Genomic DNA, 13347 nt, shown 5'->3' with positions numbered 1-13347 from the left:
ATATAATTTTTACCTGTAATTGACTGTGACTAACTGCTATCAACCCGTTACTATCAAATTGTTTTATTGTGTTATAGAATGTAAGACTCAAAAAACCTTGTTTCTTTCTTCTTCTCTTTGTTTATTTTAAAAACTATTAATATAATTATTTTAATGAAATATATCTATTAAATAAATACCATATTAGTAAGTCTACGATAAACAAGCGCCGAAGCGTTTTGTTTTCGTTGTAAAGTACTTTAATTTTTTTTATTGCTTTTTGTGTTCATGTTTCTGATTTAGGAATTCGTATTATTTAAAGTTTCAATAGCTTTGTATCAACATTGATGAGTAATTTTATATATTATACGTACGCTGTCGCTGACTTGAAATTTTATATTTTCAACGTAATTTTTATTTTGTTTCAGTAGTTAACATTTGCTTAATAAAAAAAAATCAATTCTAACGGTCGTTTTAACTCGCGGGGTTTTTTATAAGGGTTTAAATCTTGGTAATTATAACCGAAATCACGTTTAAAATCCATTAAGGCAAATTCATTTGATCCAAATACTACTGTATTTTGGGATGAAATCATTTATTATATAAAAACATCAAAATGTTACTATTTTTATTTAACTCTTCCTGTGACAAAAAGCTAAAAAAAATACTCATGTTATTCTCATTATCTGTAGGTATAATAAAAAAAATATATATTTTATTTTATCAAAAATAATGAAGCACTTTTAAATATCTGCGTGTAACGAATATGTAGTTTACAAAATTTTATATTACAATAGATCTATCTGCATTGATCATTAAATTGAATTAATATTTAAGAGTTATTCAAACATTTTGAATCTTATTATTTTAAAGAAATATAGCCCTTAAAATTATTATTTAAATTCACTATAAGTATATCTTGGAAAAATACTAAATCCACGCGAACCCATTAAAGTCGCGTCCCACAATATCCTACACTGATCAAATTTACGTTCACCTTAAACTCAGTTGAAACAGTCCAAATCTATTTTGCGTGTTTGAAAACTCAATAACCAAATATCACACCCAAATCACTTAAAGTAAACAAAGACGTCCAAATACACTCTATGTGATACTTCGCGTTTTAATAAGATTAGTCGCATGTGTTCGCTTAGTAAGTAATTTTATTAACATTTTCAGAGACTCCTGGTAACATCAATTTATAAACTTTTGTGTTTCGTAGCTTGTAATAACCTTTCTGATGAACAAATTTTCCCGATATTATTACAAGCAATACAGCCTGTATGTTTACATTATAAATTTAAATTGATATTATAATATAACGCAGATGTTATATCTCCTTGTCGTTTACTGTAGTAAATTTAGCAAAAAAAAAGTGAAACTACCTAACAGATTTATTGCAACTTTAATTATGGTCACTTCAATAAATATAATAGTCATATGTAAATAGGTTTTTGTAGCTGTTATTACGAACAAGTTACAAAATTATCAGAATGTTTTTTAATTGTTTGAAATTTTACGAGTCTGTTCATTATAAAACTATTATTTAAGTGAAGAAAATTGTGAGCTTAAATAAGCTTCATTGTTATGCAAATTCCATTTCTAAAAAACGTTAAACTATCCGAATACAATATCAATCATATTCGGTTTAAATTTCTAATACTCATTCTAAAGATCTTTCTATTTTTCTGATTGTTATTTGTCTATTTATTTGTCAAAGTGACGTCTGAATATCATTACTTTTGTCTATTTTACAGAAATATCGATTCGAGATGAATTTGAAACGAATATTAATAGTCAGACAATACAATTTCCTTATTAAAATCGTTTTAAAAAGAATAAAGATGCTCCATACTGTCCGTGCTATTGAAATATTTATTATTTGTCTCCGACGCAGTCGCGGTTAAAATCCATTATTACCACCACCTACGTAGGTTGTGTGAAGTTTAATGTGCTACAATAATAAGTACCTAATAATAATGACGCGATTTTTTTGCAGATTTATTCTATTTTTTTTTTAATTTTAAAACTATATCCATATCAAGATTCATAACAACCTCTTCAACCGTTCGGCCATAACAACATAAGAGACATAAAACACAGAAACACTTTTGCGTTTACTAAATTTGCAGCATTACAATTATTAGCAACCGTTAATTCTTTTTGTGACAAAAGAATCGGGAATGGAGAGAAATTTTTTAAAAATATATATAATATAAAAAAAATATTCAAACCAGTGCCTTTTTTTAATAAAATATAGTAAAAATTTTATTGACCATCGAAATATGAAAAATAAAATATATTGAAAGAAGCTCTGTTTGATTTGAACTTGAATAAACTCATTAAAATTGCAAAATTGGTGCAAATATTGCAAGAAGCGTTCGTATGAGGTCGAGACTTTTCGCATACAATGTCTTTATAATGCCAGTATTATATGAGAGCTGCAGCTTTTTCGGTCGTGAATGTGGAATTTTGAATGAATGTACTTATATTTGTGCTCGTCTCATAAACATCATTTTCAGTTTTCATAAGGAAAAGTTACAACTTGGACTATTTATCAATTTTAGTACATAAAAATATCCTCTTATTACAGTCTCTTATCACAACTTAAATAATTTTGTGTTTACGATTTGTTAGTATATTTCTACAGAGGCTATATTTATATTTGTTGCTCACAGTAATGTAAAAGAAAAAAGGCAACTTATTAAAAAAAGGATTAAAAGTATAAGAACAGTAATAAAAAATATAACGCAGTTCAAAGAAACTTCTAGGGTAGCTTTGTAACATTTTATTGTTACTTTAATGCTAACAGACATTCAGTATCTTTCAATCACCTTTAAGTGACGACCTTCCTCAAGGGTCCTTACTTCAACGAGCCGATAATAAGAATCGAGTACCCGCCTCATGTAATATAACAGAGCAGTATATATGAACACTTAAGTCTTACTGAACTGTATGCAGTATCTTATAATTCTTAACTACATAATTATTAAAATGTAAAAAATCAGTTTATGAAAAAAAATATCATTAATACTTAATAGTATTTCGATTTCTTGTTTAAACGAGACAAACAGAGTTTTCATTAGCAAGAATAAATGTAGATTTTTAAGTGTATTATATACTAAATATAAGTCACTTGTAGGAAACTATAAAACTACTATATATTCATTTCTAAATTGAAATATACAACTCAAAAAAGACATCTAAATGAGCTTTAGCTGCATCTTGATCAGCGTATATTTGTCTTTGTATATCTACAAATATAATAATAAAACATAATTTTACTTGTCCATTAGAACATGAAGCAAAATTTTGGGTAAAACAGGTTCTTTGAAGAGCCTTCAGATTAAATTTTATTCAGTTCTGCTTTAATAAGTTTTGATATAGACAAGAAAATTGAATTAAATATTTATTTATTAACTGTTCCCAAGGCTTGTTTTATGAAAGAAACTTGTTGAAATTTATTCATAACAATTTAATAATTGGAATGAAAATTCCCAAAGGTAGTTTTCAAATGAAAGGAATTTATTTTCAAAAGATCAACTAACTTACTTAATTTTTTATCGGGATCTATAGCCTGGAGCTTTTTAAAGCGATAGGAAAATTTATGTGAACCACCTATTAAGGATAAATGTTGGTTTCTCTTACCTTAAAAACAGTAACGGGTTTAATTTATAAAATATGAAAAATTCATCATATTATTGAAAACATATCATTTGACTTTTTATTCATTTTAAATAACATCATTTTTAATGACAAGTATCTAATAAAATATATTTATCAGTCTATAACAGAGATAAATGTAATAAAACTGTATTATATTTGAGATATTTAAAACGTTAACATAATACAACAATAACTATGGATACAAATTACAAGTACTTTATGAAATATGTTAGATAAAATACATATACATATATGTGTCGGATAAGGTGGTCTGTTGGTTATTGAAGCGAAATATTACAACACATCCAGACCACAAAACAGATTGAACTTCGACCACAGAGTTCTGATTTATACTAACAAGATTTGATCCTAATCTGACTTACATTCATAAGCATTCAAACCTGACTAGCACCAAAGTCTAATCGAACCAGTTAGCGAAAATGCGAACTAGAAATGATATTAAAGACTGTCGTAACGAACGTGAATCGGATCAAGTGATAGGTGAACCCCAAACTTACAGAAGTTGCTCTTAAACCGACACATTGAAATATTTGCTTTGCAATTTTCTTGGAACAGAGAATATAACGTTATTATCTCACTTTATTTTTTGACTTGTCGTTTGTGGGAAAATGTCTTGTTAATCAAAACAATTGAATAATAGAAGGACTATATTTATCGAATGTGAAGAAATTAATAAGAAGATTCGAAAATTTTAAATATTTACACATTATTTTTAGCTTTCTTTCTTATACGAGCACGTTATTCTATTCACAATTCACCACCTGTTATTCTATTAATCATTACCAAGTTCCTCAACAGATAAGTTTTGTTTTTTTTAGCATACATCTGAACAGGTTCCACAGTATGAAATATGGTTTTAAGAACTATTTGGAGAATTAGCTAATTATATATCTACAAAAGCTTAACGCTTATGTATAACATTTGCTTGTTTGTGCGTATTTTTTAAATACAAATAAAACAAACCTCTGGATACATTATTGATTCCACAATAAACATTTTAACAGTAAATTATTTTACTGTGAAACTTGACATATGATAAATTTTTCAGACGCCTTTGCCTCGATTATTATAAAAGGATGTCAAACATGTGGTTAAATAATATAATTATTTTTTATCCGATGTTGATGGCAGTACAATATCATATAAAACACGTGTTTCATAACATTCTAAATACGCTGTCGCTCAAGCCTGTATTCCACGCCATTCATCTTAATTTATTCGGTTGCAAGTGAGTTTCTCCGGAGTTCCCAGTCACGGCTATTAATATAATGCATTAACGAAAGCGTAGATCGTGGGTGTGAAAAGGGTATTAGAGGGAGATGTGTTATAAGCCTAGTCTCACTTATATAATTATGTAACATAAAACAGATTTTATTTTCGCACGTGATTGTCTTTATGAGTATGACATGTGAATGTTTGTTTCTGGATGTATCTATTTGACACATTGTATGGCTCAAAACTCAATAGTCTTAAAACCTATGAGTATATTATTTTTTTATAATTTATATTACTTTATATTACTGTGTATAAGTAAGAAGTTTATACGAGAAGCGTGTAGAAAATTTCGCGGTAGAGTCTAGATGTGGTTCAGTTACTACAGCTCGATCTTAGGCTGGCTGGACTAGGAAAGTATCACCCTCTCACAGAAGATCGGCGTGAAGTAGTCTTTAGAGTCTGTTTTTTGTTCGATGGCCGGTTGCCCTGTTTTTATGTATGCAATAAACTTCTGTTCTATATGAGAAATCTGTTTTGAATTGTTGAACGTGTTTGATTGACATGGGGTCCAAGGAGACCCTGCAAATACGGGTCGGATCGGTACCTCGTGCTTGCGACACACAAAACTCTACATTCAGTCAGACAAAGGATAAAGTTCTTTGACAGGATCGTTATTGGACCTTCAGCATCCTTCCATTTTGTCCTTCACCTCAAGGGCGGTAACGCATCCACAAACCCATGTTGCAGATGTCTATCTGGGAAACTACCTCCGATCAGGTAGGCCGTATACTCGATTGCCTCCAGCACCGTAAAAAAGAAACATGCCTGGAAAAAACCGTTTAACATAATTAGTCTTCGGTACACAGAAAAATAATGGAGAAAATAAGATAGTATGACTGAATTGTTAAAAATCGAAAAATATTTTTTTGGTATCATTGTTTACCGGATCCTATTGACGTAATTCTATTAAGTGTTTCGATCAAAGAACTTATGTATTAATCATAATAATTGTAAAAGCCTATTGTCATAGCCTTATATTTATTCCATTAAATATAGACGCTAATAATAAAAACCACCCTCCGTTTACTTAGGTGACGTCATAAAAATTCATCCGACCTATTAGGTCGGAATATTTGAAACGATAAATACGTCACACACCGATTTTTATATTGTAGATATGGATACAAAAAGTATGATTAGTGAGAGAATACTTATTAGAAATCTGAATTAGCTTCGGGACTAATTATACACATAATATACGGAATTTCCTATTTTCGCCTTTTCCTTTATGTTTTGAAAATTGTTATGTATTAGTATGAAGAAAATAATCTTTGCTAATCAATCATATTATCACGTTCCAAGTATATGTCTATTACAAAGAATATAACTATTTTATATTATTTATGATATGTTTATATCTCAAAATTTGTTTGAAAATAAATGTTTATTAGAAAAACCAGTGAACATATTCAGTCGAATATATAGAATCATTATTTTAAAATAAAGGACAGCCATGCTATTATCGTATAATCCTAAGAACATTTAAGCATTACAAGTTTGATCTAGCCTTGTGTAAATCACGTTAAGACCTTTCTGACTGCTTACTACAGGTTTTCTCACTGGATGTATCTTTTAATTTATTTAAATAATCTTTTACATTCAGTCTCATTTTAGATTCAATTCTAACAATGAATCGATGTCGTTTACACTGGTTTGTAATTTTAAGTTACTAATAATTTTTCCTCAAAAATCCCACGAGGGTTTTCTCGTCAATTGGGAGTTCAAATGTACCAGTTATGTGTGATGATTTTTTAAAATAACAATATTATACACGTTTAAATAAACATACGTATTGTAATAATTGATTATTATTTTACCATGTTATCTGTTAGCTCGAGTTTAATAATTACCGAAATAAAAAATATTTTCTCGTGCTAAGTTTTCTTATAGGAATGCAATTTTTTTTGCATACACATATTATTTTTCCGTTACCATCAAAATTTACCTACTCTTTTGAAATATTTATTATATTTTGATTTTGCATTTTTTTTTTGTTGTTATAACTCCAAATTGTGACATAAGCTTTAAGCAATAGAATTTTTTTTTTTGTTTTTGATATTCAAACAAGAAAAATTTAACCGTAACATTTTCTTACAAACCCAATAAAACTTCGTTGAAGTACTCATACCGTTGTGTCAGTGTATTTGAAACGGAGATTTAGTGACTTCGGTGGACTTCCGTAACATTTTGAACTCTCAAAAAAAGCTAAATTAAGAAAAATGTTTTAGTTGTTGGAATATTCAGCCTGTTACTGTGAAGTAGGCGAAATGAAACCACCATTCTACTTCGTCATTATGAGAGTAGGTTCATTTACGTGGATCCCTGTTTACGAATTAGGAGTCACAATTTTTTGACACGCCGACGTAAACTTTCGTTGGGTATCACAATAACCCCAGGATCCACTTGGACTACTTTGTAAAACAGAGCTATATAATATTCCGATTCACCAAGTGACTCTGATGTAATTAAAATAAAGTTATGAATTACTTTCATAACTGGATTGTTTGCAACCTTCCATCTTAAAAATTTACTAACCATATTCATTTACCTGTCAAGCCCTATCTTTACCCGTGCCGAAAAATATATTAAAAGTAGGTAATTTTCATAATACCCTATGCCTGTCTTTTAACTCAACCTTCATATCCTTTTTTAAATAATAAAATAAATATTCTTTTATTTCATACCAAAAACAATTGTTAAAAAACATTCACCTTTTTCTGTAATTATTTCTAAAAGATAAGTCACATTCGAAAAGTGAGACAAATAGTAAGAGCTTCCCAAAGCATAAGACGATCGTAAATTAGTCGGTGGCGGGCAATTTGCGCCACCTTTGATTAAATTCGCAACCCTAGTTGATTTGTGGCTCAGTAAAGTCTGAACGTTGACGTCATTACAATTGAATCATGTAAGTTTAAATTAATTACCCAATTCTATTAAACTTAAATAAGATGATACGACTACGTTCTCACAACGTTTGAGAGGTTCAACATGACCACAAGCAATGTCATTACACTTTTGTTTCTTGTTAAAAACCTTAAAATTAACAAGGCTGTTATTATTCTGCTTCATGAAAATTTTCCTGTTAATTTTTCAGCATAAATAAAGTACACAATAAACAATATATATAAATATTACATAATATATGCTTCATTCATAACACATACATTAAACTTTTGTTAGGAACACAAATTATTTAAATCTCGGGAATAAAACGAAACTCATAATTTAATTAAAAATAATAATATTAAAGCGCTCTACCTCTTGTTCAAACATCGTATACAATTTCATACGACGCGATGGTTACCGATGATACCCTTTATTTTAACTTATCACCTGTTCTCGTCTAACGCCAGCAAAAACAGGTATTCAAATTACATCGAGCATGTAAAATTATGAGAGACAATCTTTTCCAAACAAATAAGAATACTCATTTTTGTTTTCATAATGAAAATCGTGTTTACATACAAAAAGTAGCACTTTTATTTTCTTCGCGTATTAAAATGTATGGTGCGACAGATATTTAATTCGTATGTTTACGAAAGTGGGCAATAACATAAGCAGTATATTTCAGAGTTTTATTTCATTACGTCTACCTGTGAGATGTTCTGTTGATAACTTTGAGGAAATTAGATGCTTCCATTTTACAATCCCTTTTTTACACGAGTTCAAATTGTATTCGGCTGCTCTTTGTATTTTTAATGTCAGCATTACTTATTACATAGATAAAAATTTCTGTAGAAATTAATCGAAAATTAATCTTTCTTAAGAAGATCTGTTGGAGTTCGAGAAGTTGATTTTTCTCTTTTGAACTCATTAAAAGTGTCAATTCGTAGATTACAAATACGAAAGTATTTTTTTTATTATTATCTTTTTTAAGCTCTCTTTTGAGCTTTTATCTAAACAGTGGATCATTTATTAGAAATTTGGTAAAAGTAATGAAACCTTTTCCTATATTGTTGTTAACCTAGGGTACTAGAATTACACAGATGTTATAATTTTAAAAATCTTTTTAAGAGCGGGAGAGATGAGAGCTATCTCTTTTACCGTAAATAAACAGATTTCATCCTTCCTTTTGATCCTTATTCCTACCGCTAATTGAAGAGGTAAATTGATCTTAAATAATATTAATATTTTTATTCTTCATTAAATACAAATACAATTGAAACCTTTTTAACAATTCTTCATTAAATACAAATACAATTGAAACCTTTTTAACAACTCTTCAGTAGGTTCTTTCCCGAGAAAAAATTAAAGTAAGTTTATTGCTGTGCTTGAAGCAAAATATTTTTATTTTTTCGATTTGTTTGGATGAATTACAGTTCAGAAATAACTTTAGTTACCTAAAAAGATAAGCTACTCAAATAATCAGAGAATAATGAAACTACATATAACGTATACTTTAATAAAATTTTGGTATATCACTGTAGTAGGTACTAAAATACTCCGACACTCCAATCATTGGTAAAAACCTTTCTTTAGTAAACATACTACTACTACTTACTACTTTAGTAAATCTAACTTATGTCTTTTTAATCAATATTTTTGTATATAAATTTTAAATCAGATTTATTTATTTATCAGCGAGCTCATTTCCGCTAGTTCAAAATATGGCTAGTTGGCGTGATTGCCACTCCTAGTTATCGGTTGCCAAAGGAAGCCTGTAACCAAATTACAATTCACAAAAATGAAAAAGTCAATACACGTTAAACAGACGTTACATAAAGATAAAATTTAGTTAATAAAATAAGAATATAAATTTTATCAATGATTAAAAGAACAAAATTAAAAAGTTATTACTAATGAGGCAATAATTGTTAATTTTTATTTCGACAGTAAGATGAAAAAGAAGAAAAGTTACTAAATATATTTTAAGTATAATTAAAATATTTTTTTATATCCTGTGTTGTGAAAATATTTATTAACGAAAATTTATAACAGTGCCATCTGTTTGCAGGCGCGGTCAAAGCTACCTAAGAAGCGTCGCCGAGTTTTACCTGTAGAGCAACCTCGAAGAAAACGTGACATCAGCGCCTCCAACCGCCGTGTGAACGCCGTGAAACATCCCGTTGTACTGAAAGATATCCCCGTCAACAATAAATTTGGTACGTTCCTTAATTGGTTGTACTATTTACCGCTAGGTGGCGTCCTGGATATCGTATTACATCCCAGTATCCAGTATCCTAGTACATAACATATACTAACACTTGTTTGAATCCATACTAACTGTATTAAACTTTCACAGGTGTTAACGGCATGAACATGATCAGTTTGGCCCTTCAGGGTCCTCCAAACCTTCTACGTCCACCACCAACCACCCTGCCCCTTCAGGCTAGAGCACCCATAGGTAAATCCCAGAAACAACCTGTCATTGTCATCGTAGCTTCTCCACGCCACCGACCCCATAACTGATAATAGACTGATAAAACAAAAATCATCATTATCACCATAAAAACATCAACTATTTTAAATTAATATTAAATAGAGGTGAATAAAGTTGAATGAGACTTAATTTCTCATGTCTTTTGCAGTTGAGAGTCCGATTATCAACACGCAGTGCGGTGCCATATCTTTGGCTTCGTTGCAACCACCTTTGATGACCGCCCCGCCCCTGCAACCACGCCCCGCAACCACCGGCTCCTTAGATCTAATGTTACCTTTACAACCAAAATTACTACCCGGTTACAATTTACAATCATCGTTTCTAACCAGTACCCTATCAACTGTTCGTCCACCAGACTTACCCAAGAACGGTAAGACAGAATATTACAGACCAAGTGTTGAAGTTATCGTTGAACAAGAAACTGCAGTAGATACAGTGACAGCAGGTGATAGTGAAAAAATAGATAGTGTAAATAATATAGAAGATAATGAAAACAATATATTACAAGATGCAAATGAAGCTGATGACAAAGATGAAATAAACTCAAATGTTATAGATATAAATACAATCGACACTAGTCTTAAATGTAGTTCAAACGATAACAGCTCGAATAACAATTCTCATTAAAATATTAAGTGTTTACTTAAATCCAAAATGTTAAAAAAAATAAAAATATAAATATTGTAAGATGTTGAAATAAATTTGTCATTAAAATAAATTTGTTATATATAATAAACTGTAAATGTTTAAGTTAGTACGCTGGCTATTGAAATATTAAAACGACGATCAAGTTCGATATATTTGAGTAGAATCTTATAAACCTTGAATAATTTTGACCAAACTAATGTAGCAAATAGTTATTAGAATGTTTTTGTATATTTTGTATAATGAAAGACGTAACAGTGATCAAATTGTACATTTATGTAAATGATAGCTCATTTGTATTTTCTATTAATACAATATAACATGTACAGGAGTTCTGTCTATTGTCAGTTATAAATTTTATATGGAATTAAAAATAATGATAGAAGTAATTCTTTGAACATTTTAGGTCTTAGATTTCGCCAAAAAAACATTGCATCTATGTATCTATCTTTAAAGTTGCCAAAAGATATTGTATTTGTGTTAATTTAATGATTAAGACGACGGATTAATTGAATAGCCTCTTATAAAAAGCGAATTACTATAGTAGAAACTTACCTTGTTGTATATTGAAGTTATTTCAATTTCTGTATTAAAGTAATAATTAAGATGGTGAAATGTTTAAGAACGTATGTTACGAACAACCATTTCAATAAAATCATGATTTACCGTTCATACAAAAAACTATGTAATTTTGTTTTGCTATTATCTTTATTAACATGCTCTTTAATGTGTGTTTCATTTATTGGGTATAATTTATCTTACTCATGCATATTTATTTAATAAATAAAACATTCTTCCTTTCATCCTCATACGTTTACTCGAGTTCTTAGCTCGAAATTATGCGCCCTCTGGGTATTCACAAAAATTGGATTTACTTGGAAAACGGAAGCTTAAATAAGCTAATAAATGTGCCAAAACTAAACTAGGTAAGTTATCATGACAGTTAAATATTTAAAAAGTGTTTAAATGTTGGGTTAGTTTTATTTTCATTACAATATTTCATAATTTATTAGACTATAGTACTTCAAGTTACTAATGATAGCTCACCTTCCTAACCTAATGTAATATAAATTTACTGTCGATATTAACTTTGTAGTCATTGAATAAGTGTGTCGAATCTAGAATTACATATTTTTGTAAGAAAGCAATTTTTTTATTTAAATAAAAAGAAAAAGTTCCAGATCGCAGGAATACAAATTATTAACATTATTTAAATGTAACTACATATAATGTAATAAATATTTTATCGTTAGAATAAATAAATAAATAAAAATAACTAAAATGTTTAATTTCTTGAAATACAAATGTATTACAGGAACCGAGAATACGTAAACATTACGTTTAGTATAATTATATTGATTTATTTATAATCTCTTAGTGGTTTTATTAACTTGTTAAGGTCTCTTTTAGCCACTGGCACAACAGTGCCAAAGGATCGTAATTAAATTTCGCTGGACAACCTTTAATCAATCGCACGCTCACAGCGCAGACACGGAATAGGAAATATCAGTTTATAAAAAAAAACGGTTCATAAAAATGTTATATTATTGAATTTGTAATCTGTGATTCCTTTACTTCACATTTTAAGTAAAAAAACGCACTCTTTCAAAACTTAATATTTAAAATTTAAATAAATAATAAGCTCATGGACCAGCCAATAGCTACTAATTTTTTTTTACTGACTCTAATACAAATTCACTTTTTGCAATTTCGGCTCATCGTACGTCTGGTTGTCGAATAATAGAGAGGGAATGCTGGCATTAAGGCATTTAATTCCTTCGCACAATCTATGACGTGTATCCTGTTGAATACCGAGTGGCTGGCAACTTTTTGGTCTGTCTTTTGGCTGATTAAATTGGATTAACCAAAGTTTTGATTACAATAAGCCTTTTTACACGTCGATCTACGGAGTCCAAGGCAGTGAGGTAACATTTGTCAGCGCCACACATCTGGACCTGTGCTTTGTATAAATAAAGAAGCTATCCCTGCGTCAAGTACTACACCTCTTTTGCGAGGATGCCAGGTTTTTTTGCAAAACAAGGGTTTAAAAAAATCTCAATGACTAATAACTGAAGACGGTCAGAGTATTCCAACGACACATTCCTAAAAGTTGGAGACCTCTTGATGGTGAAACGACACGCTTGCGTTTTGGTAGCCCTAAATTTCATAAGATTATTATCATTGGTCTATTCGGCGACAGCTTGAAGTGTGAAATTACCATGATGTGCGATAAGTAGGTATTAGCATAAATAATTTCTTCAACACTTTGTCTACCAGAATCGAGAGAGTAGGATATTTGGGAAATCAAGGTGACACAGACGCTGACAGCAAATGTCATTGCAGGTATACACACACTTCCTCTGAAGATAGTCAAACTGAAG

General features: G+C 29.7%; 1 protein-coding gene across 3 annotated transcripts in view; it reads left to right on the top strand.

The window, feature by feature from the left end:
* The window catches only part of LOC116771295 (potassium voltage-gated channel protein Shaw-like), a 131262-nt gene extending 119152 nt beyond the window's left edge, over positions 1 to 12110 (top strand). For 2 of the 3 annotated variants that reach the window (XM_032663117.2, XM_061523358.1), the window contains 3 exons: positions 9896 to 10043; positions 10184 to 10285; positions 10470 to 12110. In XM_032663117.2, the coding sequence (XP_032519008.2) occupies positions 9896 to 10043; positions 10184 to 10285; positions 10470 to 10948 (729 nt within the window). In that variant the 3' untranslated portion in view covers positions 10949 to 12110. The remainder of the gene's footprint in view (positions 1 to 9895; positions 10044 to 10183; positions 10286 to 10469) is intronic. The other variant, XM_061523357.1, reaches the window with a different exon arrangement.
* The last annotated feature ends 1237 nt before the right edge of the window (positions 12111 to 13347 follow it).

The sequence above is a fragment of the Danaus plexippus genome, chromosome 17, assembly GCF_018135715.1.
Source record: "Danaus plexippus chromosome 17, MEX_DaPlex, whole genome shotgun sequence".
Taxonomy (NCBI): Eukaryota; Metazoa; Arthropoda; class Insecta; order Lepidoptera; family Nymphalidae; genus Danaus; species Danaus plexippus.
The sequence above is the reverse complement of the archived record's forward strand: the minus strand, read 5'-3'. Positions and strand labels throughout refer to the sequence as shown.